This window comes from Melospiza melodia, chromosome 8 (assembly GCF_035770615.1).
Source record: "Melospiza melodia melodia isolate bMelMel2 chromosome 8, bMelMel2.pri, whole genome shotgun sequence".
NCBI lineage: Eukaryota > Metazoa > Chordata > Aves > Passeriformes > Passerellidae > Melospiza > Melospiza melodia.
Window position 1 is genome coordinate 2,036,300 of NC_086201.1, and position 22,662 is coordinate 2,058,961.

The 22,662-nt window shown below is 44.2% G+C and overlaps 1 protein-coding gene across 1 annotated transcript in view; it reads right to left on the bottom strand.

Annotated features, from left to right (window-relative positions):
• EPC2 (enhancer of polycomb homolog 2) overlaps positions 1-22,662 on the bottom strand; it is a 38,829-nt gene that overhangs the window by 3,003 nt on the left and 13,164 nt on the right. Inside the window, exons 2-14 of the mRNA XM_063161550.1 lie at positions 20,520-20,679; positions 15,059-15,204; positions 12,548-12,622; positions 11,952-12,083; positions 11,252-11,400; positions 10,932-11,064; positions 9,841-10,029; positions 9,523-9,612; positions 8,917-9,062; positions 8,479-8,822; positions 4,550-4,686; positions 2,807-2,966; positions 821-1,154 (exon numbers count right to left, since the gene is read on the bottom strand). Coding sequence (XP_063017620.1) covers positions 821-1,154; positions 2,807-2,966; positions 4,550-4,686; positions 8,479-8,822; positions 8,917-9,062; positions 9,523-9,612; positions 9,841-10,029; positions 10,932-11,064; positions 11,252-11,400; positions 11,952-12,083; positions 12,548-12,622; positions 15,059-15,204; positions 20,520-20,679 — 2,195 coding nt within the window. The remainder of the gene's footprint in view (positions 1-820; positions 1,155-2,806; positions 2,967-4,549; positions 4,687-8,478; positions 8,823-8,916; positions 9,063-9,522; positions 9,613-9,840; positions 10,030-10,931; positions 11,065-11,251; positions 11,401-11,951; positions 12,084-12,547; positions 12,623-15,058; positions 15,205-20,519; positions 20,680-22,662) is intronic.

Here is a 22,662-nt window from a genome sequence, read left to right on the forward strand (position 1 = left end):
ACGATTCAAGCTCCCACAAAAAGAAGGATTTCTCAATGGAAAGGGCTGTCAAGCACTAGCACTGTCCAGGGAGATGAGGGAGACACTGCTGAGGTGGCACACAGTGCTCAGTTCTGATGAGGTGATGGTGAGTCCTGGGTTAGACTTTGACTTTGGCGATTCCTACCCAAACAATTCCATGATTCAAGCTCCCACAAAAAGAAGGATTTCTCCATGGAAAGGGCTGTCAAGCACTGCCCAGGGAGATGAGGGAGGCACTGCTGAGGTGGCACTCAGTGCTCTGCCCTGATGAGATGAGGGTGAGGCCCAGGTTGGACCCTGACTTTGGTGATTCCTACCCAAATAATTCCACGATTCAAGCACAAAATGAATAATCCCAAACAATCCCACGATTCAAGCTCCCACAAAAAGAAGGATTTCTCAATGGAAAGGGCTGTCAAGCACTAGCACTGCCCAGGGAGATGAGGGAGACACTGCTGAGGTGGCACACAGTGCTCAGTTCTGATGAGGTGATGGTGAGTCCTGGGTTAGACTTTGACTTTGGCGATTCCTACCCAAACAATTCCATGATTCAAGCTCCCACAAAAAGAAGGATTTCTCCATGGAAAGGGCTGTCAAGCACTGCCCAGGGAGGTGAGGGAGGCACTGCTGAGGTGGCACTCAGTGCTCTGCCCTAATGAGATGAGGGTGAGGCCCAGGTTGGACCCTGACTTTGATGATTCCTACCCAAACAATTCCACGATTCAAGCACAAAATGAATAATCCCAAACAATCCCACGATTCAAGCTCCCACAAAAACAGGAGCCCTGTCCCCACTCACCTTGCTATACTGCTGATGGCACTGCTGGGAGTTACCTTTGGCACTCTGTCCATGCTGGCAGCAACCGTGGCAAGTTTTAAGGCAGTTGGCGAGGGCGCTGAAGTCCGTGTGTTGATGTGAACATTGACCGGAGACACAACGCTGACGTTGTTGAGGTGCACGGCGCTGGGCAGGCAGGAATTGTTCATGGGCAGGGCCTGAGGGCTGCTCGTGCACAAGGCTGGGATTAAGTGGTTTGTGGTGCTGTGGCCAACTGTCCTTACGAGCTGTACAGTTGAGATCCCTGGGCTGGATGATAAAGCCATGTTGGTGGAGTATAAAGTTCTGGAGGTTCCTGTTAGGCAGAAGAAATGGTGGGTGTTAAAAAGGTGACGTTTCTTAGATGAAAAGGCAAAGATTAACCTCAAGGGCAATGCTTTGAGTGTGTAAGTCATTGATGTCCATATTTTACAGCTTCACAAAATGGTAAAAGTCAGAAGTGGCAGCTTGGCACGCTGCCATTGATGCCTTAGGATTTAGCTTTTATATTTTTCAGATCCTGTACTGCTTTAGGGTATAACTCTAAAACTCCACAGCCTGTCAGCTGCTGTTCTCCTGTTTTATTCAGACAATCCCTCTAGGCCTGAAACTCAGACACCTCACTGTCTCAGGCCCAAAAAAGTGTAAACAAAAGTGAGCTGGGAGGGGGGGAACTGGGGGTGTATCTATGACTTCATCACCTGAAGCTGTAACTGGAGGATTAACCCCTGATATGCAAATGGACCAAACTCATAATTATCTTAAACACTTGTGATCATTTTCCATTTTGTGTGTGGCCTCTCAGAGGCTTCTGACTGCCCAAGGTGCATCTACTGAAGGCCTTTAATAAATACCCACTTTTATTCTCTAAATCTTGCCTAGCCTCTGTTCCAGGCAGCCACTCCAAGGCAGCACCATGTGCCTGCTCTTCCACCCTCAGAGCACTGCCCTCTTGGCTATGAACTCAGAGAATCACACACAGATCTCTCTCTCTATCCTGGAACTGCTCCAGCTTATTGATTTTATTCAGTCGTGGTTTTTTCTCCCTCTATTCATTTCATATTATCATTAACCCAGCCTGGCAGAAGGTCTATAAAACTAATCACATCATTAGCTGCTAAAACAACAAATTACTTTAAAAGCCTCTTCTTTGTCTTGGCAGCCCAAATCCCATTTGCCTCTTGGCACTGTGGAGATGGCACCAGCACAAGCAGCACCACAGGAGGGTGGCAGGGGGCACTTTTTGGGACAAATCCTAAATGCAGTGAAACTTGAGGCTAACAGTGATGTCAGAAGAAATGCCAGTAAAGGCTGGTTAGTCCATTTTTGGCTAAATATACAAGTGAGGTAACAACCAAATAATGAATCAATTTCTCCATTTCCTTCTCAAAGTACTTAAATGTTTTAAGCAGTTGATTTATTCTTTCATTACACACTCACACTGGTTTTAAAATGCTGTCATTTAGACTTTTGATCTGAACAGGTTATTAGAAGATAAAGACTACCAAAGGAGAAGCAAATAATGCTCTTCCAAGGCAAAGAGCACTTGGTGGTTTCATATCCATTTTAACATCATCTGTTGGACAAGGCTCTCAGGCACAGGGTGGGATTCTCAGGGCTGTCCTGAGGAGTTGGACTTTGATCATCCTTGTGGGACAGTAACAGAAAATTTTGCCTTACTATTTTGCCTTGAACTTCATATTTGACAGTGAAATGTCACTAAAGTATTTACCAAAAAGTCCATCTAGTCAAATTGGGAAACAAATTGAACTCAGGATATTCCACGATTCAAACCACTGCTCCAAAGCACTTCAGAGAACAACACTTCAAACGATCACAACGAAGAGATTTGATTTTCTTTGTTGTTATTTAATAATATTTTAGAAATCAGCACTAAGCCCAGGTGATGGTTAAGAGCAGCTGGCATTCTCAGCTCGTTCCAGGCTGGGGTTTTCAAGGCCTCCTCACCTGAAGGCTGGACAACACCGTTGATATTGTTGTGGCTGGTGTTCTGCTCCTTGGCTCCCTCGCTGCGCCCGGGGCCCGGCGCGCTGACCACGGCAGAGGCAGCAAAGTGGGCACTGGCTGAATCCAGGGTCTTGGACATGCAGTCAGAGGTGCTGGAGCCCTGCAGGAGGAGGAAAAGTGGCTCTCAACCATCCAAGTACAAAGGGAAATATGCCTTAGGATTGCTGCAGTGCACAAGCAAAGCAAATAAATAAATACAGCTTCAATGTGTGCCCTAATGCACCACAGCATGGAATGTCTCTGTGGCACCTGAGTGGTGAGGAGTTGGAAATCTGTGTCCAAATGGGGGTTACACAAGTGCTGCCCAATGCAGCCAGGCCAGGCCTCAGCACAGCAAATCACTTCTGTTCTGTGCTGCTCAGCCTGGAGCAGGGAAGGCTCCAGGCAGAGCTCAGAGCCCCTGGCAGGGCCTGAAGGGGCTCCAGGAGAGCTGAGAGGGACTGGGGACAAGGGATGGAGGGACAGGAGCCAGGGAATGGCTCCCAGTGCCAGAGGGCAGGGATGGATGGGACACTGGGAACTGGGAATTCCCAGAGCAGCTGGGGCTGCCCCTGGATCCCTGGCAGTGCCCAAGGCCAGGCTGGACAGGGCTTGGAGCCTCCTGGGATAATGAGAGGAGTCCCTGGATGAACTGGGTTCACGGTCCCTTCCAACCCAAACCACACAGGATTCCCCATGTTTGGAGATGTTTCCTCTAGACAACAACCATGTCTTAAACCTTCTCTGTTCTGCCTCCAGGCAGCTGCAAACCTCAGAGATGTTCAGGATCTGTGGTACCTCCATTCTGTGACTTGTGCCACAGAATAACTGCCCAGCACATTCTGGAATCCCACTCTGTTAGCCCAGCTCCTACTGGAAAGGCTCACCATTCTTACTGGAAAGAACATTAATTCTGCAATTTCAATTTATATTAACTAAGAAAATGACTTTGCAGAGAAGCTTGAAATGTTTTAAAGATCCAAAATTCATTTGTTTTGTTTAAATATTTTGGCATTGTTTCTTTACACTTACAAAAAATGCCATCAGTATCTGCCAACACAGAATCTCTGATCAACTGAAGTAGAAAACACTGAGGGGAAGGGACAACCAGCACAAGCAATTGGATATAAAATGCTCAAAGTAATATACAATTTCCTAGTAACAGACAACAGCAACAGCTTTTATACTTTACTGGAGAGAAGCTAACAGAATAATAAGTGCAATGGAAAAATATGTAACATGTATATCCATATGTAAATATAAAAATACATTGCAAAAATCCCTTGCAAGGGGTTTCAGAGGAAAAATGGGATTCTTTTAGAAGCCAGAATATACAAATATGCAAGGTCTCCTTTTCCTCTCAGAGGTACCAATTTTTAGTGCTCACTGAGTATCTGCTCATAGCAGAACACATTACATTGAAGGTAATTTTAATGAAGTCTCTTCAGAGGCAGGAGGACAAAACCAGTGAAAACAGGAAGAGTTGAGAGCATACATTGGCATTTTTACTCTGTGGAGGCAGGTAACACATTCAGCTACAAAGTCTCTTCCTCACCTTGTAAAATGCAGCCAACTTGTTAAAAACTCCCTGAGCAAAGTGTTTTAAATTCCCTCTGAAACATCCCACATTACCGGGGTGCCCCATTGGCTGTGAGAGACGAGCAGCCCTGTGAACAAAAGCCACATGCAGGGTGGGAGCAGTACCTGTGCTTTCAGGTGTGTCTGCTGGGAGGAATGCTGAGATTGCTGCTTCTGCTGCAGCTGGGCCAGCTGCTGCCTCTGCATCTGCACTAGCTGCTGTTGGTGTGTCTGGAACTGCTCCTCTGTGATGCCCCCTGTGACTGAGGGAAAGAAAGGAGCCACAGTTACACAAATACACGTGGGAAAGGCAAGAGAGCAGCTCAGGTGGGTGAGGGTGACACAAATCATGTCAGCTGCACCCAAACTCTTCACGGATTATGTAAAGGAGAGGTCAGGCTGTGTTTGTTTGTTGTGTGCTTTCATGGAGTTCATTTGTAACAAAAGAATTCAGAGCTTTTGTTGCTTTTAAGCAGTTTCTATCTTTGGTGGTTTTATCCCCAGTGGCTTTAGGCAAAAGCTCAAGAGAAATGATTTGCCTGGCTTGCAGGAAAGAAGCACAGCCCAAAAATCAGAGCTGAGGACAAAGCACCCTGGGCTGGGCTGGGTTCCTTCTCTCCCAGTGAACACTGGCAGGGGATTCCTGGACAATTCCCCTTCCCACAGCCCCTCGCTGTCCCTTTGCCCTGAGGGAAGCACACGTCTGGCACGGGGGGGTTTCTCTGCCAATTATTGTTTTAAATGCTCTAAGAGTGCAGGGGAGCCACAATAAGTTTATTTTTGAGAACCAGGTTAATGTCATCCCAGTAACCTTCCAGGCCCAACACATGAAGGGAATGAAGTTAGAAAAGTTGGTTTTATTATTCTCCCCCTGGAGAATCTGCACACTTGGTAAAGTGAAAATACTGGCAGGGGTTTGGTGCTAAAAGCTGAGCTGTGTGCAGCTAACCCAAGAACTGAGTGCTCTGGGGAGCAAGGGAGGAGAGAATTCACTTCCCAAAGATTGCCATGAACACATTTCAACACTTCATCCTCAACTCTGTTTCTGCAGGACTGAAGCTGTGCTGCACCTCAGACACCTGGATTCTCAGGAATATCCTCCCATCCAGGGACACTGAGCTAACATTAGAACAAAGAGTTTTATCCATCTTGCAGGGTTTGGCTCTTCCATTTCTCACTTTTAGTACTCAGGGCTCTCCTGAAATTCCATTGGGGAAAAATACCAGAATCAGGATTGCTTAGAAATTAGAACTGAAATTTCTTCTTTACTGCTACATTATTAAAGCAGGTTTCAACCATATTAGGAGAGCACTTAAAAGTCCAATTATTTAAAAATTACTCCTCTTAAACTCTAGCAATATTATAATTTCCAACCTAAGTTTATTTTGTGCTTAGCTTTACTTGGTTCCTCTCACAGATTGTTACCTAGAATTAAATTCCAAGTTAAATCAGCTCAGCCTGCTACATTCCCTCACAAAACACATGGCACTGCTGAAGGGACCATGGCCAAGAACAGCACTATGGAATATTACATATATTTCTATTCTTAAATTCTGAGGTAACAAGTCCCAGAAAATGTGTTTTGTTTTACAGAAAGCTGTTTAAGAACAAGGTGAGATTTCATTTTCCATCTCCTCTCCTTCCCAGTTTGTCACAGACCACAAAGTCATGGAATACTCTATTCCAGGACACAGGGAAGGTAACACAGAATTCAATATTCCCTTGCTCTGCCTGTGCCTGAATTTCAGGTATTTATCCAGTGGCCAAGCTGTTCACCTTGTTACAAACCAGCAGATGTTCATTAGCACATTAAATATCATTTGCTTCTGCCAAATCAAACACCTGGAGGCTCCTGGAGAAAAAAGAACAAACTCTGACCATGTCCCAAGGCAGAGCTGTGAGCAGGGTTAGAGCTCTGCAGCTTCTGGGGGTTTTCATTTCATCAGAGCCTGACTGGGCTGAAAAACTGCACCACAAAAGGGGAAAAGTCACTTCAGCCTTCACTTCCAGCTCCTCTCTCCTTGCAAGGTTTGGATTTTGTCACTTCTCTCAGGACCTGAAGGCTTTAACCAAAGATCACCCTCTGCAGGGTGCCCCAAAAGTGCCATTGCTTCAATTACTCCTACATGGCATTAAAGGCTGGGGAAAAAATACCTCTAAAAGTGAAATTTTGTTCCACAAACAAAACCCTTCAGCTGGGAACAGCATCATGTGCAGCTGACCTCTCTCTAGGGACACCCTTGTCCCATTTGCAGTGCTTACAACATGACCAAGAGAATAATTCAGCTCCAAAAGTGGTTCTTGGTTCATGCACTCATTAGGTATTTTGAAGAAAAGTCTAGTCCCAGGCTTGTCAAATAAAAAAAATTCTGTCTGTACAATGCATTTGAGGAAATACCAGAGTTGCTTTACTAGTACAGGGAAAAAATATAACCCAGAGGTAATTTTAAATATTCTTGTGTACCAAAAATCAAAGGAACTCCTCAATTCTCTCTAAAACAAAATAATAAAAAATAAAAATAATAATTTTAAGTACTGCCACCATTTCCTCTGAAGGGAACATCAAATCAGCTGTAAAATTAACTGATTTCAACAATCACTTCCCAAAGAGAATGACTTCCATAAATGCAGTGACAATGCCTGTGCTCATTTAATGCACAACCAGACTCTGACCAGCCCTTTTAAAATTTATTCTCTATTTACTAGTGAGGAAATCCAGCAGCAGTGCCTCTTGCTGGTTCAGTTATTTGGGGAAGAATTCTGCTGTCTATTGTGTCTGATCCTGTTCCAGAACTGCAGGATCTGGTTTGGAATTTAAATCTGTGACAAAAAAGGTCCTCCCCAGCCATAAATTCCATGCATAATGTGCTTCAACTACTGAGGGATTTCCATTTAATTTAAATGTATTCCTCAGATGATTTCTAAAATTATACCACGAGTTTATTACTATTCCTCCAGAAAGTGGCTTGGACCCATCAGATTTGGTTTGATTCATTTTTCAGCTATTTCTTTACCAGCTCTTGGTGTTTATCAATAATCCCATCACACTCAAGTGCCCCTTTCTGCCCCAGCTGTGATCCCTCAGGCCTTCAAGGTCTTCCAAAAATATCTATATAAAATATGTAATACATGATATCTGGTTTTCATGCAGCAGGAAAATGCTCCTGTGCCAATCTCTCCATGGCACAGAACAATCTGAAGGTTACAGTGACCATACTGGAATAAATATTCTGTGCCTCTGTCAGAGCAATTTAATAGCACCCAGGAATTCTAGAGATACATTACTGGAGAATAAATACCCATTCCTGCAGCTCTGAGAGAGATGGGACATTCCACAAGCACAGAAATGATGGAATTCAGAGGCATTCTATTCTATTATTTAATTGTCCTGGTTTATAAAGCAGGATGGAGTGGGGATATACTCAGCTGCTTGCTGTTGTAGGAGATTTCATTTGCTGCATCTCCCATTTTTCAGATTTTTGAAGTATCAATGATTATGATTCTTTCCTAATTATAAAGAAGTGACAGTGTTAAAACTTGAGCCATTACAACTCTAGCCCATGAAGCAAGTGATGCAAACACTGCTCAATTTAAGCTTAAAGCAAGTTTTTCTCCCACTATCAAAATTCTACCATTTTCATGCCTGCTCAGGGCACTTAGGAACTTCCTACATTTGTCTAAGTCAAAAATGAAAACTCCCAACAAAAATGAGCCACACCCACCCTCCCTAAGAAACCACCAGATTTGTTTTGCATTCATAACGAGCATCCTTCTACCCTTAAACAAGGTTAGGCCAATTAGAGCCATTAAGATTTAATTAGACCTAAACAATTCTTCATATGAGCAGAATCCCTGCTTTGAATAAGGTTTGAATCCAGCACTCCAAATTCTAATGGAAGCAAAGCAGGAGGAAGCAGTGTTTGTGGGAAATTTCTGTATGTCAGGTTGTAGCTGTGGTTAGGTGCACACCAGTGCTGAAGATCTCACCAGTCCAGCCAGAAAGAAAACCAAAATTCAGTATTTTAAATGCCAGAAACAGCCAAATCCTTGCCTACCTGATATGCCATTCTTGCTGGTGTTCAATAAAGCTACAGATGCTGCAGAGACTCTTTTATTATTCACAGTCTGCCCTGCTTTCCTTGAGGTACATTCTTCACTATCACTGTCCTGGAGGTTGAGTAGCCTGGGCTGGAAACACTGCAGTCGACATGATCTGATATTGCTTAGGATTTCAGGAAGGGACAGTCTGTTTTCACAAGGTTTATTGGAAGCATTGGTCCGTGAAAAATTAGAAGAAAAGTCTAAAGTCTGGGAAGAGCTTGAAAAACTGCTCAGCATTTCGGGGTCAATCTGCCTCAGGACAGGATCGTGCTCTGTGGAGATTCGGTCCATGATCACCCTGGGCAAAGAGGAGGAGGAGAAGCATTAGCTTCAGCAGCTCTCTTTAATACTTTTATCCTATCAAGAATTAATTAGAAAGGACCCAACTGTACCTTCCACCCCTGCCAATCCTCCTCCTTGCAAACCCTATACATCTCCTTGGGATTGTGAGGGTTGTAAGGCAATGCCTGAACCTCAGCTTGTCCAATTCTGCCAATTCTGGGCTTTCGGACGAAGAATTCGTTTGGTCCAAACGAGGCTGTGAAGAAAGAAAAGGCAATTTTATATTCCAAGGGTGCTCTAGGAGGGCACTGCTGGGTATCATACACATGGTTTGTGTTCAGTTAACCAATAACAGCTTCTAATAAACTCTAATATTTAGGCTGTTAAATACTATGCATCTAACAGCAATGGTAACATTGGAGAAAATGAAAATAAAAGTTTTCAGTTATCTCAACATCTTTTGGCAAAGGAATCAACTCACAGGCCAAGGGAAAAAGGAAAGAAGGGTAATTCTAAGCAAGTGGGAGGTTCAGCCTGGAGCGTTCAGAGCCAAGCAGAAAAGGGGATGCTCCTGCAATTGTCTTTGGACTCAGCAAAGCATCAAAGCTTTGGTGGTGAGAGTGGGAACAGAATTCCAACACTGGCATTGTGCCAACCTAAATTTAAAGAAACCACCCCTAAACCCAACAGCACAGCACAATAGTGCATATTCTTACAGCATAATACTGGCATCCTGCTCTTCTCCTGAAAGCACAAGGTCCATCAGGATCATTTTCTTCTTCTGCTTCTGACACTGGTGAGGGTACCTGGACCAGAGAACAATATCATTCTCCCAATTGCCACATTTGTATAATTGTATTTAATATAAAAGTTTGTGTTTATATATGAGAACTGCCATGCTTATTACAACTTGGAAGGAAAACTCAGTTTACACAAGGAGCTTTTGAATACAGTCAGAGTTGGGACAAGCCAGACTGGCCAAATGCCAGCTGACAGGAATGTCTGCCTCGTGCACACTGAGATTTCGGGGTTACCTGTGGGAACTCATCCTCATCAGAGCTGTGGAAGTCGTACTGCTTGATGTCACTCTTGCTGAGCACGGGCAAGGGCTCAGCCAGGGGCTGAGGGGTCACCACACACTCCAGCTTGGGCTTCTTCAGGTACTTCTTCTTCTGCCGGACCACATCGGACACCTCCTCCTTCAGGGAGGAGTGGTGAGGGTGCTGCTCGGGGAAAACAAACAGAAAATTCTAAAAATTAAACCACCAGCAAATTTCATTAGTTCAAGACAGGCTGTTTGTCTTCCAAAGGCTCTGCAGGTATTTGAGACACGTAATGCAGAATGTACTGAACACATTAAACCCCAGAGAGTTCCTGTGATTGTTTTTACAGGTATTTATTAATAATCAGAGAGCTCTCGAGCCATGGCACTGCCTGAGAGGCTCCTCACTCTGCACTACACTCAGTGTATTGTCATTGAAATTCCTCTTCCAATTATTTTCTGAGATCTCATTTTTCCTTGGCACTTTCAATTTTCTGAACTGCTCGGACATGTTCAAAAGAAACAATTTAATTTGTTTCCTGTTTCTCACAGAGCTGACACTTTTGAACAGATGTGATGGTATTTGGGTTGGCTACTTGAGATTTTTCTCACATAAACCCTCTGCAGTGAGCAATTATTCCATCGATACTGAACTGTCCACTTGAACACAAATGTTATTAAACTTCAAAGCTCCCATTTGAAAAGATTATTTCACTTGCAAAATTCTCCATTTGAAGGAGAAGCACCAGTGCAGTTTAAAAAGTGTTGAAATTTACCCTGGATTAACACCCATCAAATGGAGCTGGGCTTGGGAAGCAGAGGAGGAACACCAGGAATGCCAAAATTCCGGGAGGAATTCCGGGCTCTGTATGGAATTCTGGCACCACTAGGTGTCGCAGGTGCTAAATACAAATTTCCAGAGGTCCTCAACTCTCAGCCTCACCCCCAGGCATTTTAACTCCTAATATTTCAGGTTATTTCTTCAGGGACAGGTCTGAATTCAAAGCATATCCAAGGGAATGATGATCCCAAAGGAATGATGATCCCAGGAACAAGAGATTCATGGCAGGGAAAAAATCTCACCTTAACTTTACATTCTTGAACTTTGTGGTGGTTGCCATTGTGGAGAGATGATGGAGTTGTGCCCAGCTCTTTGTCAGGTCTGTTCAGCTTCACCTCATTGAGGATTTCACCTCCATAATCACCCAAATGGTACCTGAAAAAGCAGGACTTGAACTATAGGGTTGCATTTCCACTGGGAAATGTCTGAGAGACACAAACCAGTGTCTTCCAACCTCTTCTCTTTTAATTTTTGAAATTTATGCTGCTACAATAATGAGAGACGATTTCAAAGCTATTTAAGGAAAATTTAAAACCTTGGTTTTTATAATCTGGGATTTTACCTTTTCTCCACAACTTCCAACGTTAAATGCAACAGCTCCCGTTTTGTTTTCTCTCTCCTCTTAATCATCTCCAAAATTGTTATGGCTCTGCTAAACTCCCTCCTTAATTTCAACATCTTCTCATAAGATGCTTCATCGTTCTTTCGGTTCTGTTGAGAGATGAAACCAATTTTTAGTCCAAAGCAAAAGCCATGAGGCACAAACTACAAAAATGAAGTTATATAATGCTGCTGCAAACGAGGCTCATGAGGACACTCCAAAGCAGCTTTTCCTAAAGCAGATCCTACTTGCCAAACAAAGCCCCAAAAAGCAAACAAACCCAGTTTGAAGAGTAAGCTGAGAAGAACTTTGCATGTTTTGCTCAGATTTGTGATCAAGCCAGTGGAAGTTTGTCAGAACAAGGAATTCAAGCCTACACCTTGATTCCACACACAGTAAGGGTGTGCAGGTGTACAAAGGATGGGTGATTACAGATTTTCTGGTTCAAATCATTCCATGCTACAAATACAAAAACTGGGAACTGCTTCCCACAGAAAGGAAAGCTCCCAACCCAGCAGGCTGTGTGTCAGGCATTGCTCTGAGTTTCAGCTTAAAAAGGGATGGACAGTAAATTGTCCTCTGCAAGATGCTGGACAGGGATCCAAATTATCCCTACCAAGGGAGGAATGTACAATTCCAACAGCAGAGCCTGCCAAGTCACCTTTCTGGTCTGCATCTTCTCAGTTCTCCTCCTGAAGGCCACGTAGGGGTCGTTGTTGGTGGAGCCATCCCTCTTCTCCTGCTTGATCTGGGGGATGAGCGAGGGCCCCCGGCAGTTCTTGCGCTTCCTCACCTGTGGAGAGTTTAGTTCAGGCATGGCTTGAAGAAAAAGGCCATGAAGCCATGCAATTGAGGAGAGAAAAGTAACAGGTAGCTGTGAAGCAGTTCCCAGCCTGACTTCTATAAACAATTAGACTCTCTCAGGCATCATTGTATAAACAATAAAGTTCTCAGGCAGTCTTCCCATAACAAGTGTAACACCCTCTCTGGGAAAAGATGGCACCCTGAGAACAGATGTGGAAGTTTTGGGAACCATTCATATCACAGTGGGAACACTGGTTTTGTTTTGTGTAAACAATCAACAGTGTAGTAAAACAAAAGGTGTGGTTAGAGTTTTCTCTGTTAGCCTATCATAAACCTGGATTTTGGAATATGCATGAAGTTCGTTAACACTGTTATTTAAGCTGACTGATCGATCAATAAATCGAGTTCGATGCATCAAAGGATTGGTCGTTCTCCCCTCACTTCAACACTCACCCAGTAGTCATAGACAGCCTTGATCAGGTAATCGTCCTCGCTGAGCAGCAGTTTGGCCTCCTGGAGGGTCACAAGCTGCAGGGGAACAGGGACAGCCAGTTCAGATGGGGCTGCAGGCAAAGTCACCACACTGACACAGTTGTGCACTTTCTGGATAAACTTGGTTATGTTCCGGCACCAGAGTAAGGGGATGAAAAAACATTCATGGAAACTGAAGTCACCAAGTGAGTGCTCCCCACTTTTCTGAACCAGCAGCATCTCTTTCATCCAACAGCCTAGAATCCCATCAATCTTTCATGAAATCTGAGAACACTCAGAAACAACTACAAGCACAGGACAGAGAGAACTTACTGCAGTTGCAGGTCGTGACTTGGGAATCACAAATAAAAACAGTTTCTTATTGGTTAACCTTTACTAATGTGTAATTCTCTGCAGTTGAATGTTGATTCTCTAGAAGCCAATTTATTTCTTTATTATTTCCCCCCAAATGTTTACTTTGTGACAGAACAGGACAATGCCCATCCCTGTTCATTCCAGCCTGGGGACACAAGGATGTTCACTTGTTTGCTAAGTTATTTCAGTAGATGCTAGTTCTACACAGAACATTTAAAGATAAAAAATAAATCTGTGTTCAGCTTCTTACATGGAAATCAGACTCTAAATAAATGCAAAAGTATCACTAAAAAGTACATTAGATTAACAGGCTCATATCATCTTCAACCCATTCATTAAACAAAAAGAAAATAGCACTTAGTATTACTTAAAAAAAAAGTTAGGCAGCACTTCATCTGCCCCATAATTTGAAAAATAACAACTGAACAATTTAATTTGCACTTTTGCAACGTGTCAAACTTTAATCTTGTCCCTACGTTAGGAGAAGCAAAAAAAGGAAACAACACATTTTGGAAAAATAAGGAAATCCTGAGTGTAACCATGGCTACTCTGCAAGTGCTAGTTCCAGCCCAAGCAGAATAAAACCTATGCAATCTGTGGTAGAATTTAAAAAGCACTGAACTATTTTTGTCAAAAAAGGAAAAAGTATTGCTTAGAAATAATTTCAGTTTTATTTGTCTTTTGCTCCTTTTTTCCCGTTAATGTATTTCTTATAAAAATATATATAAATATATTAAAAATAGATAATAAATTTAAAAATCAAAAGTATAAAAATATTTTTTAAAATCACCTCAGCCTTGAGCGCCCAGCTGGGAAAGTGAAGCTGAGCCTGTGTTTGCCTGCAGATGCAGAATCCTGGTATAAATACCCAGGAGGAAAGCCTGGAACCCCTCCTGGGCAGGGAAGGCATTCCCAGCAACACCCTAAATTTAATATTCCAGGGATCAGGCATTTATAAATTTAATATTCCAGGCACCTGGGAATTGGGAGCAGCACCCAAACCCCACCAGCCACTGCCCTGCCCAGGCCCCAATAACCTGCAAGAGTTGCTTGTGTCTACAGAGAAAAACCTGTGTTCTTCTCACATTTTATTTTTGAAAAGCAGCTTCAAATCTTCAATTTAACTTCATTACCCCAGCAAAGAAAGGTGAAACCAGCATTAGAGGGGTGAATATTGAGCATGAAAAGTGAGAACTAGAATGGCCTGAACTGAAAGCCAGAACAGGGGTGTCTCTATCAAAGCTCCAACAAGCCCAAGTGCATGTTCAACAAGTATCATCCAGTGTATTTCCTGTTTTTCCATTCATTCCCATTTTCTTAGCATAATAAGAAATCTCTGCCTTTCTGAAGTTGCTCTAAGACAGAGAAAAATTCAATATTTTGGCCTTTTAACAGACAGCACTGAACTAAATCAGGTTAAGGAACTGAGGGAGAGCCATGGATCCCACAATGGATTTTTCCCTCCCACAAAGCCTCACCTCACTGGGCAATAACTGCACCTGCTCAAACTTGATTTCCACAAACTGATCCCTCAGGTGTAGTTTTGGAGTAAATATTTTGGGTTTTTTCCCCTCCCACAAAGCCTCACCTGACTGGGCAATAACTGCACAAACTGATCCCCCAGGTTTAGTTCTGCAGTGAATATTTTGGGCTGGAAGACCCTTCTGCAAACACTGCCCTCACTCCTGGAAAACCTCAGGATCTGATTTAACACTGGTACAGGTTAATTCACTGTCTGTGCTTCTGACCCCCAAAACCAACCAAAGTCCATGTCCAGCAGAAACAAGTGTCCCAATATTTGGATTTTCGTATGTTTGTGGCCATTTCTGCACCTCCTGACCATCACAAGCTTATTCCATCCCAACTGTGCTACAACATCCCAAGCTGTGTGTCTAACACACTGTGGTCAGGAGTTAAAGTTTAAATTCAATCCCTGAAACCCCAAAAGCTCCTTCCCCGCCTGTTTGATGTGAAGGTACCAATATTGACACAGGAGACAAATGTGATTTCTGTGAAACTGCACACTCACACAAACACACTTCTCCTGTTAGCAGGAAATCAAACCAAGCACCCCTCAGGAAAGCAAAACCTCCATTTTATGATTTCTTCCCACCATACCTGACTGGAACTGGCTTTTTCCAGCCTGTCAACCATTATCTCAAACTGCAGTGGCTTGATTTCCATCTTCCTGTTCAGCCTGTTCAGAAGGGTCTCATCCTCAGAGTCCATATCATAATCTGGCTGCTCATTGTCCAGATTAAAGGCTGCAACACAAGAAATTGAAATGCTGGGTGAGTAACACACTCTGGGCACACATCTGTGATCAGAAACCAAAAGTCACTGAGCAAGTTCCAGACCAGCACTCCTCTGCCAGAACACTTTTTGATGCTGAAAAGTTTCCCCATGTAACACACAGCAGGTAGAAGTTGCTGGTCTCCAACTTCCAATATGAAAGGAATCCAAGAAGTTTCATTTGAAGTGACTTGAAGGGGTGGTAGGCACAGAAACTTTGATGTATCTTTGCAAAAGAAGAATAAAGATGCTTGATAGTACTCATCTAATACAGCTCCTCCAGAATATCATGGGAAGATAAAAAGAACTGAGACCATTTCCAATCAAATTCCAGACTTGGAGATAAAGCATTTACACTTAAGTCCCAATATAATTTCTGTTGCCCATTTTTAAACAGTACACCAAACCTAAAGTGTTAAAATATTTAACAGACTAAACATTTTCTGGTTTTATGTAACTGTGGAAATCCTAGACCAATCCTATGGGAATTGTTACTTCTCCAAAAGCACCACAGCTGTGGATGCAGAGCCTGACAATTCCTTCAGGCACTCCAAACAGTCAGTTCTCATGTCTTTATTACTAATTGTGCTAATTAGTTTCCATACTTGACAAAGTTCCTGGTGCTACTAAAAGCAGAAGGAAGTTCCCATTCAGGTAACACAACAGAAATAAAATTTTACAATAAATGAGTAAATTGCACATGGCAGTAAGAACTGTTAATAGAAACATGAATTGCACACCTAATAAAACCCTGAAGGGGTGACACAGCAGGAAGAACACTCCCAGTAACTCAATCAGCACTGCAATAACAGCAGTTATAGGCCTGATGAAATATATTCTATTCTTAACAGACAACCAGCACTATCTTATCTCCATGCTCTTAACTTGTGGCTTTACCAAGTGCTAATTTAAAAACCTCTGCTACTGAGCTGCCCTGTGTGCTTTGGGAGCACCTTAAAACAAAAACTTGGCAAACCAGGAGCAAAAGAAAACCCAAAAAAGTCTTTAAAACAAATGCCAGTGGTCAGCACAGGCAGGTGGTCAGCAGTGTCCTTGCCCAACACCACCCTCTCTGGGAACCAGTGCAATAAATGAGTTAAACCACTACCAGTGTTTATTTATTGATTCATTCAGGCACAGAAACTCAGCCAGATGCAGCTGGGAAGGGCTAAAAAGCAGCTCCTCAGCATCTTCAGCTCAAGCTGGTACCTCTGAGAGGAGACACTGCCCAACTGTGCCAACAGCACTTGGCCACAAGAGCTCTCTGACCTACCACACACTGTAACAATTCATTTGAGGAGAAAATAATAACAGGCTGTAACCATGTGTCAAGGACTGCTGGCAATATTAATTCAGCAATACAAGTTGCATGGCAAGTTTATTTAAGACACTGTCACTGGGCATGTGACCAAGAGCTCTCCAACAATTAACTGTGCATGAGGCTTCAACTGCAGCTTTCAACATCACATCTGCCTCTCCAGCACATCACTGCTCACATGTGGGCTGGAAACCATTCAAGTCCACAAAAAGCTTGTTTGCCCTCAGGCAGATGTTGGTCTCACATCAGAAAAGATGTCAGCCTATTTCCTGTCAGTAGGTAATTCAATAATCCCCTGTGGACAAAATGTTTCCAGGCAGATTTTCCAAGGCAGAATATCAGTGAGCAGGAGGATGTGGGACAGAAGATGTGATGATGTTCACCTGTAAATTGTGAACAGTGCCAGGAAACTTCCCTTCATTTCCACAGTGGGAAAAGAAGAGTCACTAAAAAAGAAGAGTGACTAAAAGAGTCACGAAAAGGTCCTGAACCATCCAGAATAAAACCAGTGAGAGTGAGAGGCAACCAGGAGACACCAAGACAACCAAAAAGAAAACAAAAGCCCACAATTGAATCAAAAAGTGCCTGAAGCCACCAATCACCCTCAGGAGCACACTGTGGATATCAGTGATGCTCTCCAGGAGGGAGGGCAGGTCACTCCTAGAGCCTCAAGTGACCTCATGGTGCTCCTCAGCTGGAAGCAGGGGTCCCTCCCTATTTCTGCTCAATATTTTGATAAATATTTAAGATAAGATAAAAGGCATCCAACAGGTACTTGCCATCACCAAACAAATCCAGTCTCATTTCCTCAAACAACCCCCATCACTCCTGTGAGAACAGCAGCAGCCTTGTCACACATGCCACCTTTCATGCTTTGCTGCCCCCAGCAATGCTCTGTTTGCTGTGCCCTGGATTTACCAGTGCACTCCTCTCAAATGGGGTTTTCCACGGGGTGCAGGTCAGTGGCACTGCAGGGATGGCAGCAGGATGTGTTTCTGTGCAGGCAGGATGGCCACAAGCTCCCAGCAGCCAGGGAGGTGTGAGGGGCTCAGCAATTGTGGGGTTGCCACTTCTCCCTTGGAGTTCATCAGCCCAAAGCTGGCCTGTCCCATGGAAGTGTCCTCAATGTTCATTACACCACTCTTCAAAACAACTTCAGCAACATCCCTAATCACCACTTTTCTTCCTTCCCCAGGCACTGAGTGAACTGCAGTTGCTCAAAAAAAAGCCATTTTTCACCCAGGAGCTGGCCTGCAGCGTGGCAGCTCCCTGGCTCCCAAAGCCATCACAAGACCCAGGAGTTTCTGTGCCATGGATCCATGGAACCATCCATCACCACTCCTGCTCCTGCCCTGCCCTGGCAGCTGGGGGAGCTGCTGGAGAGCCAGCCCCGAGCTCCAGCCCACATGGACACCTCCTGCCAAAGCCTGGGACATTCTTCTCACTCAGGGTGAATCCAGACCTTCTCTTCCAGAACACCTGCACTTCTACAGGGCACGGTCAGATCCCACCTGGGAAGCTCTCCAGGAATGCTCAGGATTTGCTGCTGCAAACACAGCACCCCAGTGATCCCACCTGGGGAGTTTCTCCAGGAATGCTCAGGATTTGCTGCTGCAAACACAGCATGCCAGCGATCCCACCTGGGAAGTTCCTCCAGGAATGCTCAGGATTTGCTGCTGGTGCATCCCAAAGATCCCACCTGGGAAGTTCCTCCAGGAATGCTCAGGATTTGCTCACTGCTGCTGCAAACACAACATCCAGTTCCCACCCACTCCCAGCAGTCCCTGCCCCAGGGATTTGCTATTTTGTTTACCTGAGCTCCCCTGGGACCCAGTTTACACTAACTCACACAAATGCAATTTGTTTCTCAGTGAAGTTACACTGAGCTGGGTTTAACTTCACTAAATTAACCTGTTCCATTTAGCTAACTAAATTCAGGCTGTGGCTGCCCACTGGTGAAGGTGCCACTGGCACGAGTTGCCCTGAAAGCAGAGCTGCCAGCGCCCTCCCTCCCTCCCCACAAACCACAGCCCTGCCACCCCCTGTGCCACAGCAGCCACCAGGCCTGGGCCAGGGCAGCAAACTGATAAACACTGAGGGTCACCCAAGCAAAAAATGAAAGAGAAACTTCCTGCCAAAAAGTTCCTTTCAAGGATGACTTGAGTTCATTCCCCACTTAATGAAAATGGTTTCATTGTTTGACTCATCTTCCATCCCCTTAGCTCTAATTTAGGTCCAAGTTTACCAACTCAATCTCCTTGCTAATTATCAATAACTTTAGATGCATCTCCATGTTATTGATGCTACAAGTATTCTTGGAAAATTATGAAGCATGCTGGAATCATTTTAACAGTTCAAGGTTTTTTATTTACATTCAGCTCAGCATCACCTGTGTTGGTGCCACTGAGGTCAACTAATACCTGGAACGTTGCTTATTCTCAAATTCCAGCCTTTACAAATAAATTAACTTTCTCTGCTTGGAACCACTGATCTAAAAAATGAATGTAAAAAATATTAAAATCTCAGGCTAGCAGAATCCCAGCAAAACATCATTTGCCAGAAATACCCCTCAGTATTTATGGATTATAGTATGTGTCCTGCTGGCATTTCCCATCAGTTTACATAACTTCCCTGGCCAAAGTGGGTACTGCTGCTATTTGTGCTTTAAGATTAAAACAGAATTTCTAAGCAGTTTATGTAGCATAAAGCTGCCTTGTATCACACCTAATCCATCCAGAATATGTGGGAAAAATTATCTTGGAGCAGTATCTGATATTTATCTTCAGCTCAAATACCTTCTGTACTTCTGTCCAGAAAGACTGTGAGTCTCCACAAGACAAAGAAAACTCTGGCATAATATATTTAACATTTTTAGACATGTTTATTAACAGCATTCACAGTGTTTCTGGCAGTGTCCAACAAAGAACAGAATAAAATACATTCCTCCATCAGCAGCTTGGTTTCAGTTCACTCAGCCTGCCTTGCTTCCAGGTTTGTTTCTTTTATTAAGCAGAGAAATAATTCCTTTTAGTTGATCTTTCTCCATCACCTCTATGGTCTCTGTTGCATCACAGAGATTTCATTCTTTCCAAAATCTCCTATTTTGTAAATAAACAGTAAAAATTGGGCATTTCAGCACACTGGTGAGAAATGATGCAATTTTTGAATCAAAGGCTTTGCTACAAAGGTAACTGCTGGGAGGAATCCAGGTGCCCAAATAACCCCCTGAACCACATCCTGCAAAGAACAAACATCAATTGTGTGCCAAGGAACAACTGAACTGCAAAAGTGTCACTTGTCAACAGAACACCAACCAAAAGAAATGGCAGAATTCATCCACAGCCCACAAGCTTAGATTAATGAGATCTTGTAAGACATAAGCTAAGCTCATGCAGAATATTTAGTTTTATCTATAAAATAAACTCAGAGTTCTCTGCTGAAATGGAATTGTTCAGTTTTAGCCAACTCAAAGAGAAGTGAAGAAGAAGCCTGAACCCCTGGCTGCCCTGCCAGAGCTCTGTTATGAGCAGCAGCACAAAGGCTGACTGCACCCCAAAAACTCTTCTGGTTTGTGGATCTGCACTTTCAGAGAACTCTGGAGTGAACAGGGGAGCAAGACAACCTCTGTCCTGCTGCCAGCACCCAGGAGGCAGCCAGGCAGCCTCAGTCACTCCTCCTCAGGACCAGGAGGGACCAATCACACCAGTGAGGCTGGCTCAAGAACACTGCAAGCCCAGAGCCAGGACGAGGCTGCACGGGACAGAGCCTCAGCACCAAACCCAGCAGCAAAACCCCCACCTTCAGCAGCAACTCCCATCTTCCAGAACTCAACAAGACACTGGAATTTGCATCTATAAATGGATTTCTGAGTGCTCCCACTGCAGCAACTCTGAGCTCAAGACAAAGGTTCCTCAGGTGAGATAAGGAGGGGCTGGACAGACCCCAGAACCCTCCAGGGCCTGAACTCACGTTGGATGTGGATGAACTGCTTTGGCTGCTTGAACTCCCCTTTGTACAGGCGGTTGTAGTAGTTGACATTGCTCTCTGCTTCAGGGACTGGGATGACCATGCTCTCCTTCTTTTCTCTGAACACTTGCTGTGCTGAGATGGCCCGTTGCAAATGATGTTCCTGCAAGGGGAAAATGGGAGAGGTCACTGAAATATCTGCACCAAGTGCATACAAAGACAGCCAGCCTCTTCTCCCAGTGTTCTCCTACAGGACAGCAGAGTGGAGGCTTTGCTGGGCTTTAGAGGCCAGCAGGATCCCTGTTCCCAGCTGTGCTCTCCATCTTTAGGGTTCCTGACTGATGGGAATCTTCAAACTGCACTGAATGAACTACAAACAGATGAAGAGAACTTTGTTCAGACACAGCCCACACCTTCCACCAGACTGGGAAAAAGACAAACATTCAAACTTCACAAAATAACCTCAGCAGAAAATTAGGGCTGGGGAAAGCCAAACCCACCCAAACCTGCCAGAAAAAAAAAAAAAAAAAAAAAAACATATGCAAGATCAGGCCTTTAAAGTCAAAAGAATAGCAGATTTCATCATTCCTGTCTTCCCAGCAATCCCTACTGGCCTGCTGCTGGAAGTTCAGCAAGTTAAGAGCAACAGGAAGAAGAGTTCTCACAGAACAACACCTGAACAGCAAGGGCTCCCCAAACAGGCACCCCTTCATTTTACCCTTATGGGACACAAGTCACAAATCCCACAGAATCCCTTCAGCTGAAACAGAGCTCACAATGAATGTAGCAGTTCACAAAGATTATTCCCCACATAATTTTATTAGTTAATTTATTAATTAACTCAGCGACAACCATCTACTGTTGCAAGTCAGAGCTAAGCTGTAACTTCCCTCTTGAAAGACTTTTCATGTTAAAACTTCAACCACTACAAATGTCTCAGGCTGAGACACCAAGGCTCCCTTCTGTGTGTCCAGGGGACACCAATGTTCCCTTCTGTGTGTCCAGGGGACACCAAGGCTCCCTTCTGTGTGTCCAGGGAGTGCCATTCCTCACCAGGACAGACCTCAGACCCTCACAGCCCTTGGGAAAAGTGAAGCACCAAGTTCTCCAAACCCAGTATAAACTGAGCAAAGTGCAGCCTCCCAGCAGATGAACCAGGAGTGAAGATTTCATCCTGCTTTTACTGTTCTTCCCCAAAGTCTCCCAGATTTGAGGGGAGGGAGGGAGAGCAGAGTATCCACTTCATCAATATTTGAGGGGAGGGAGGGAGAGCAGAATATCAGCTGGAAATCCAAGCTCAGCTCTGTCTCAGATCCATGGGACCTCCCCAACCATTCTCACACACTCCACTGCTGGAACAGGACTTGTGTGAGCAGGGAAAAGCACACACACACACACACAAAAAGGATTTGCTGCTCCCTTTGGCTCTCCAGGGTGCCCTTCCCCATGGTTGTAACACTCCCAAGAGGCCAGGACCAACACCAGGAATGGGAAGGTGCCAGGACCAACACCAGGAATGGGAAGGTGCCAGCATTCCAGTGCCTGCCTGGCACTGCAGCCTGGCACACACGGCAGTCTGGCACTCACACACTCTGCTACCCACTTGGAAATTCACTCAACAAGATTTCCTCCTCTTTAATTCTACAGAATGGTGTTTTTAAAAAGGGGGAGTGAAAGAAAACATTAAAATATGTAAATGACAGTTAATGAACAATCCCCTTTTGAATGTTAAGATTTCCAGCCACACAAATAATGCAATTCCTGCAGGATCAGAGCAGCTTTGGGGATCTCCTGATTCAATCAATCAGGCTCCCAGTGAGTGCTGTTAGAATGAAGACAAGCATGCAATCCAATAGCTGCTGGGATCTGCCTGAGTTCCTCCACACTGAGTAAATCTGTCACTCCACCATTACAACGTGTCTTGGAGAGCTTGGCAGTGCTGAGCAATTCAAGCCCCCAGAAATGGTTTCATTTCTGCTGCAGGGAGGGTGTGATGTGCCCAGAGCACCTTTGGGAAGGGGAATTGAGATGAATGATTCAGGCTCAGGGCTCCCAAGGAAGGCTGACAATAGGTGTGAGCTCTCATTTCACTACAGAAAGCCTTGGAGCAGAACTCAGCTCTCAAACAGAGAGCTCAGCACTGCTG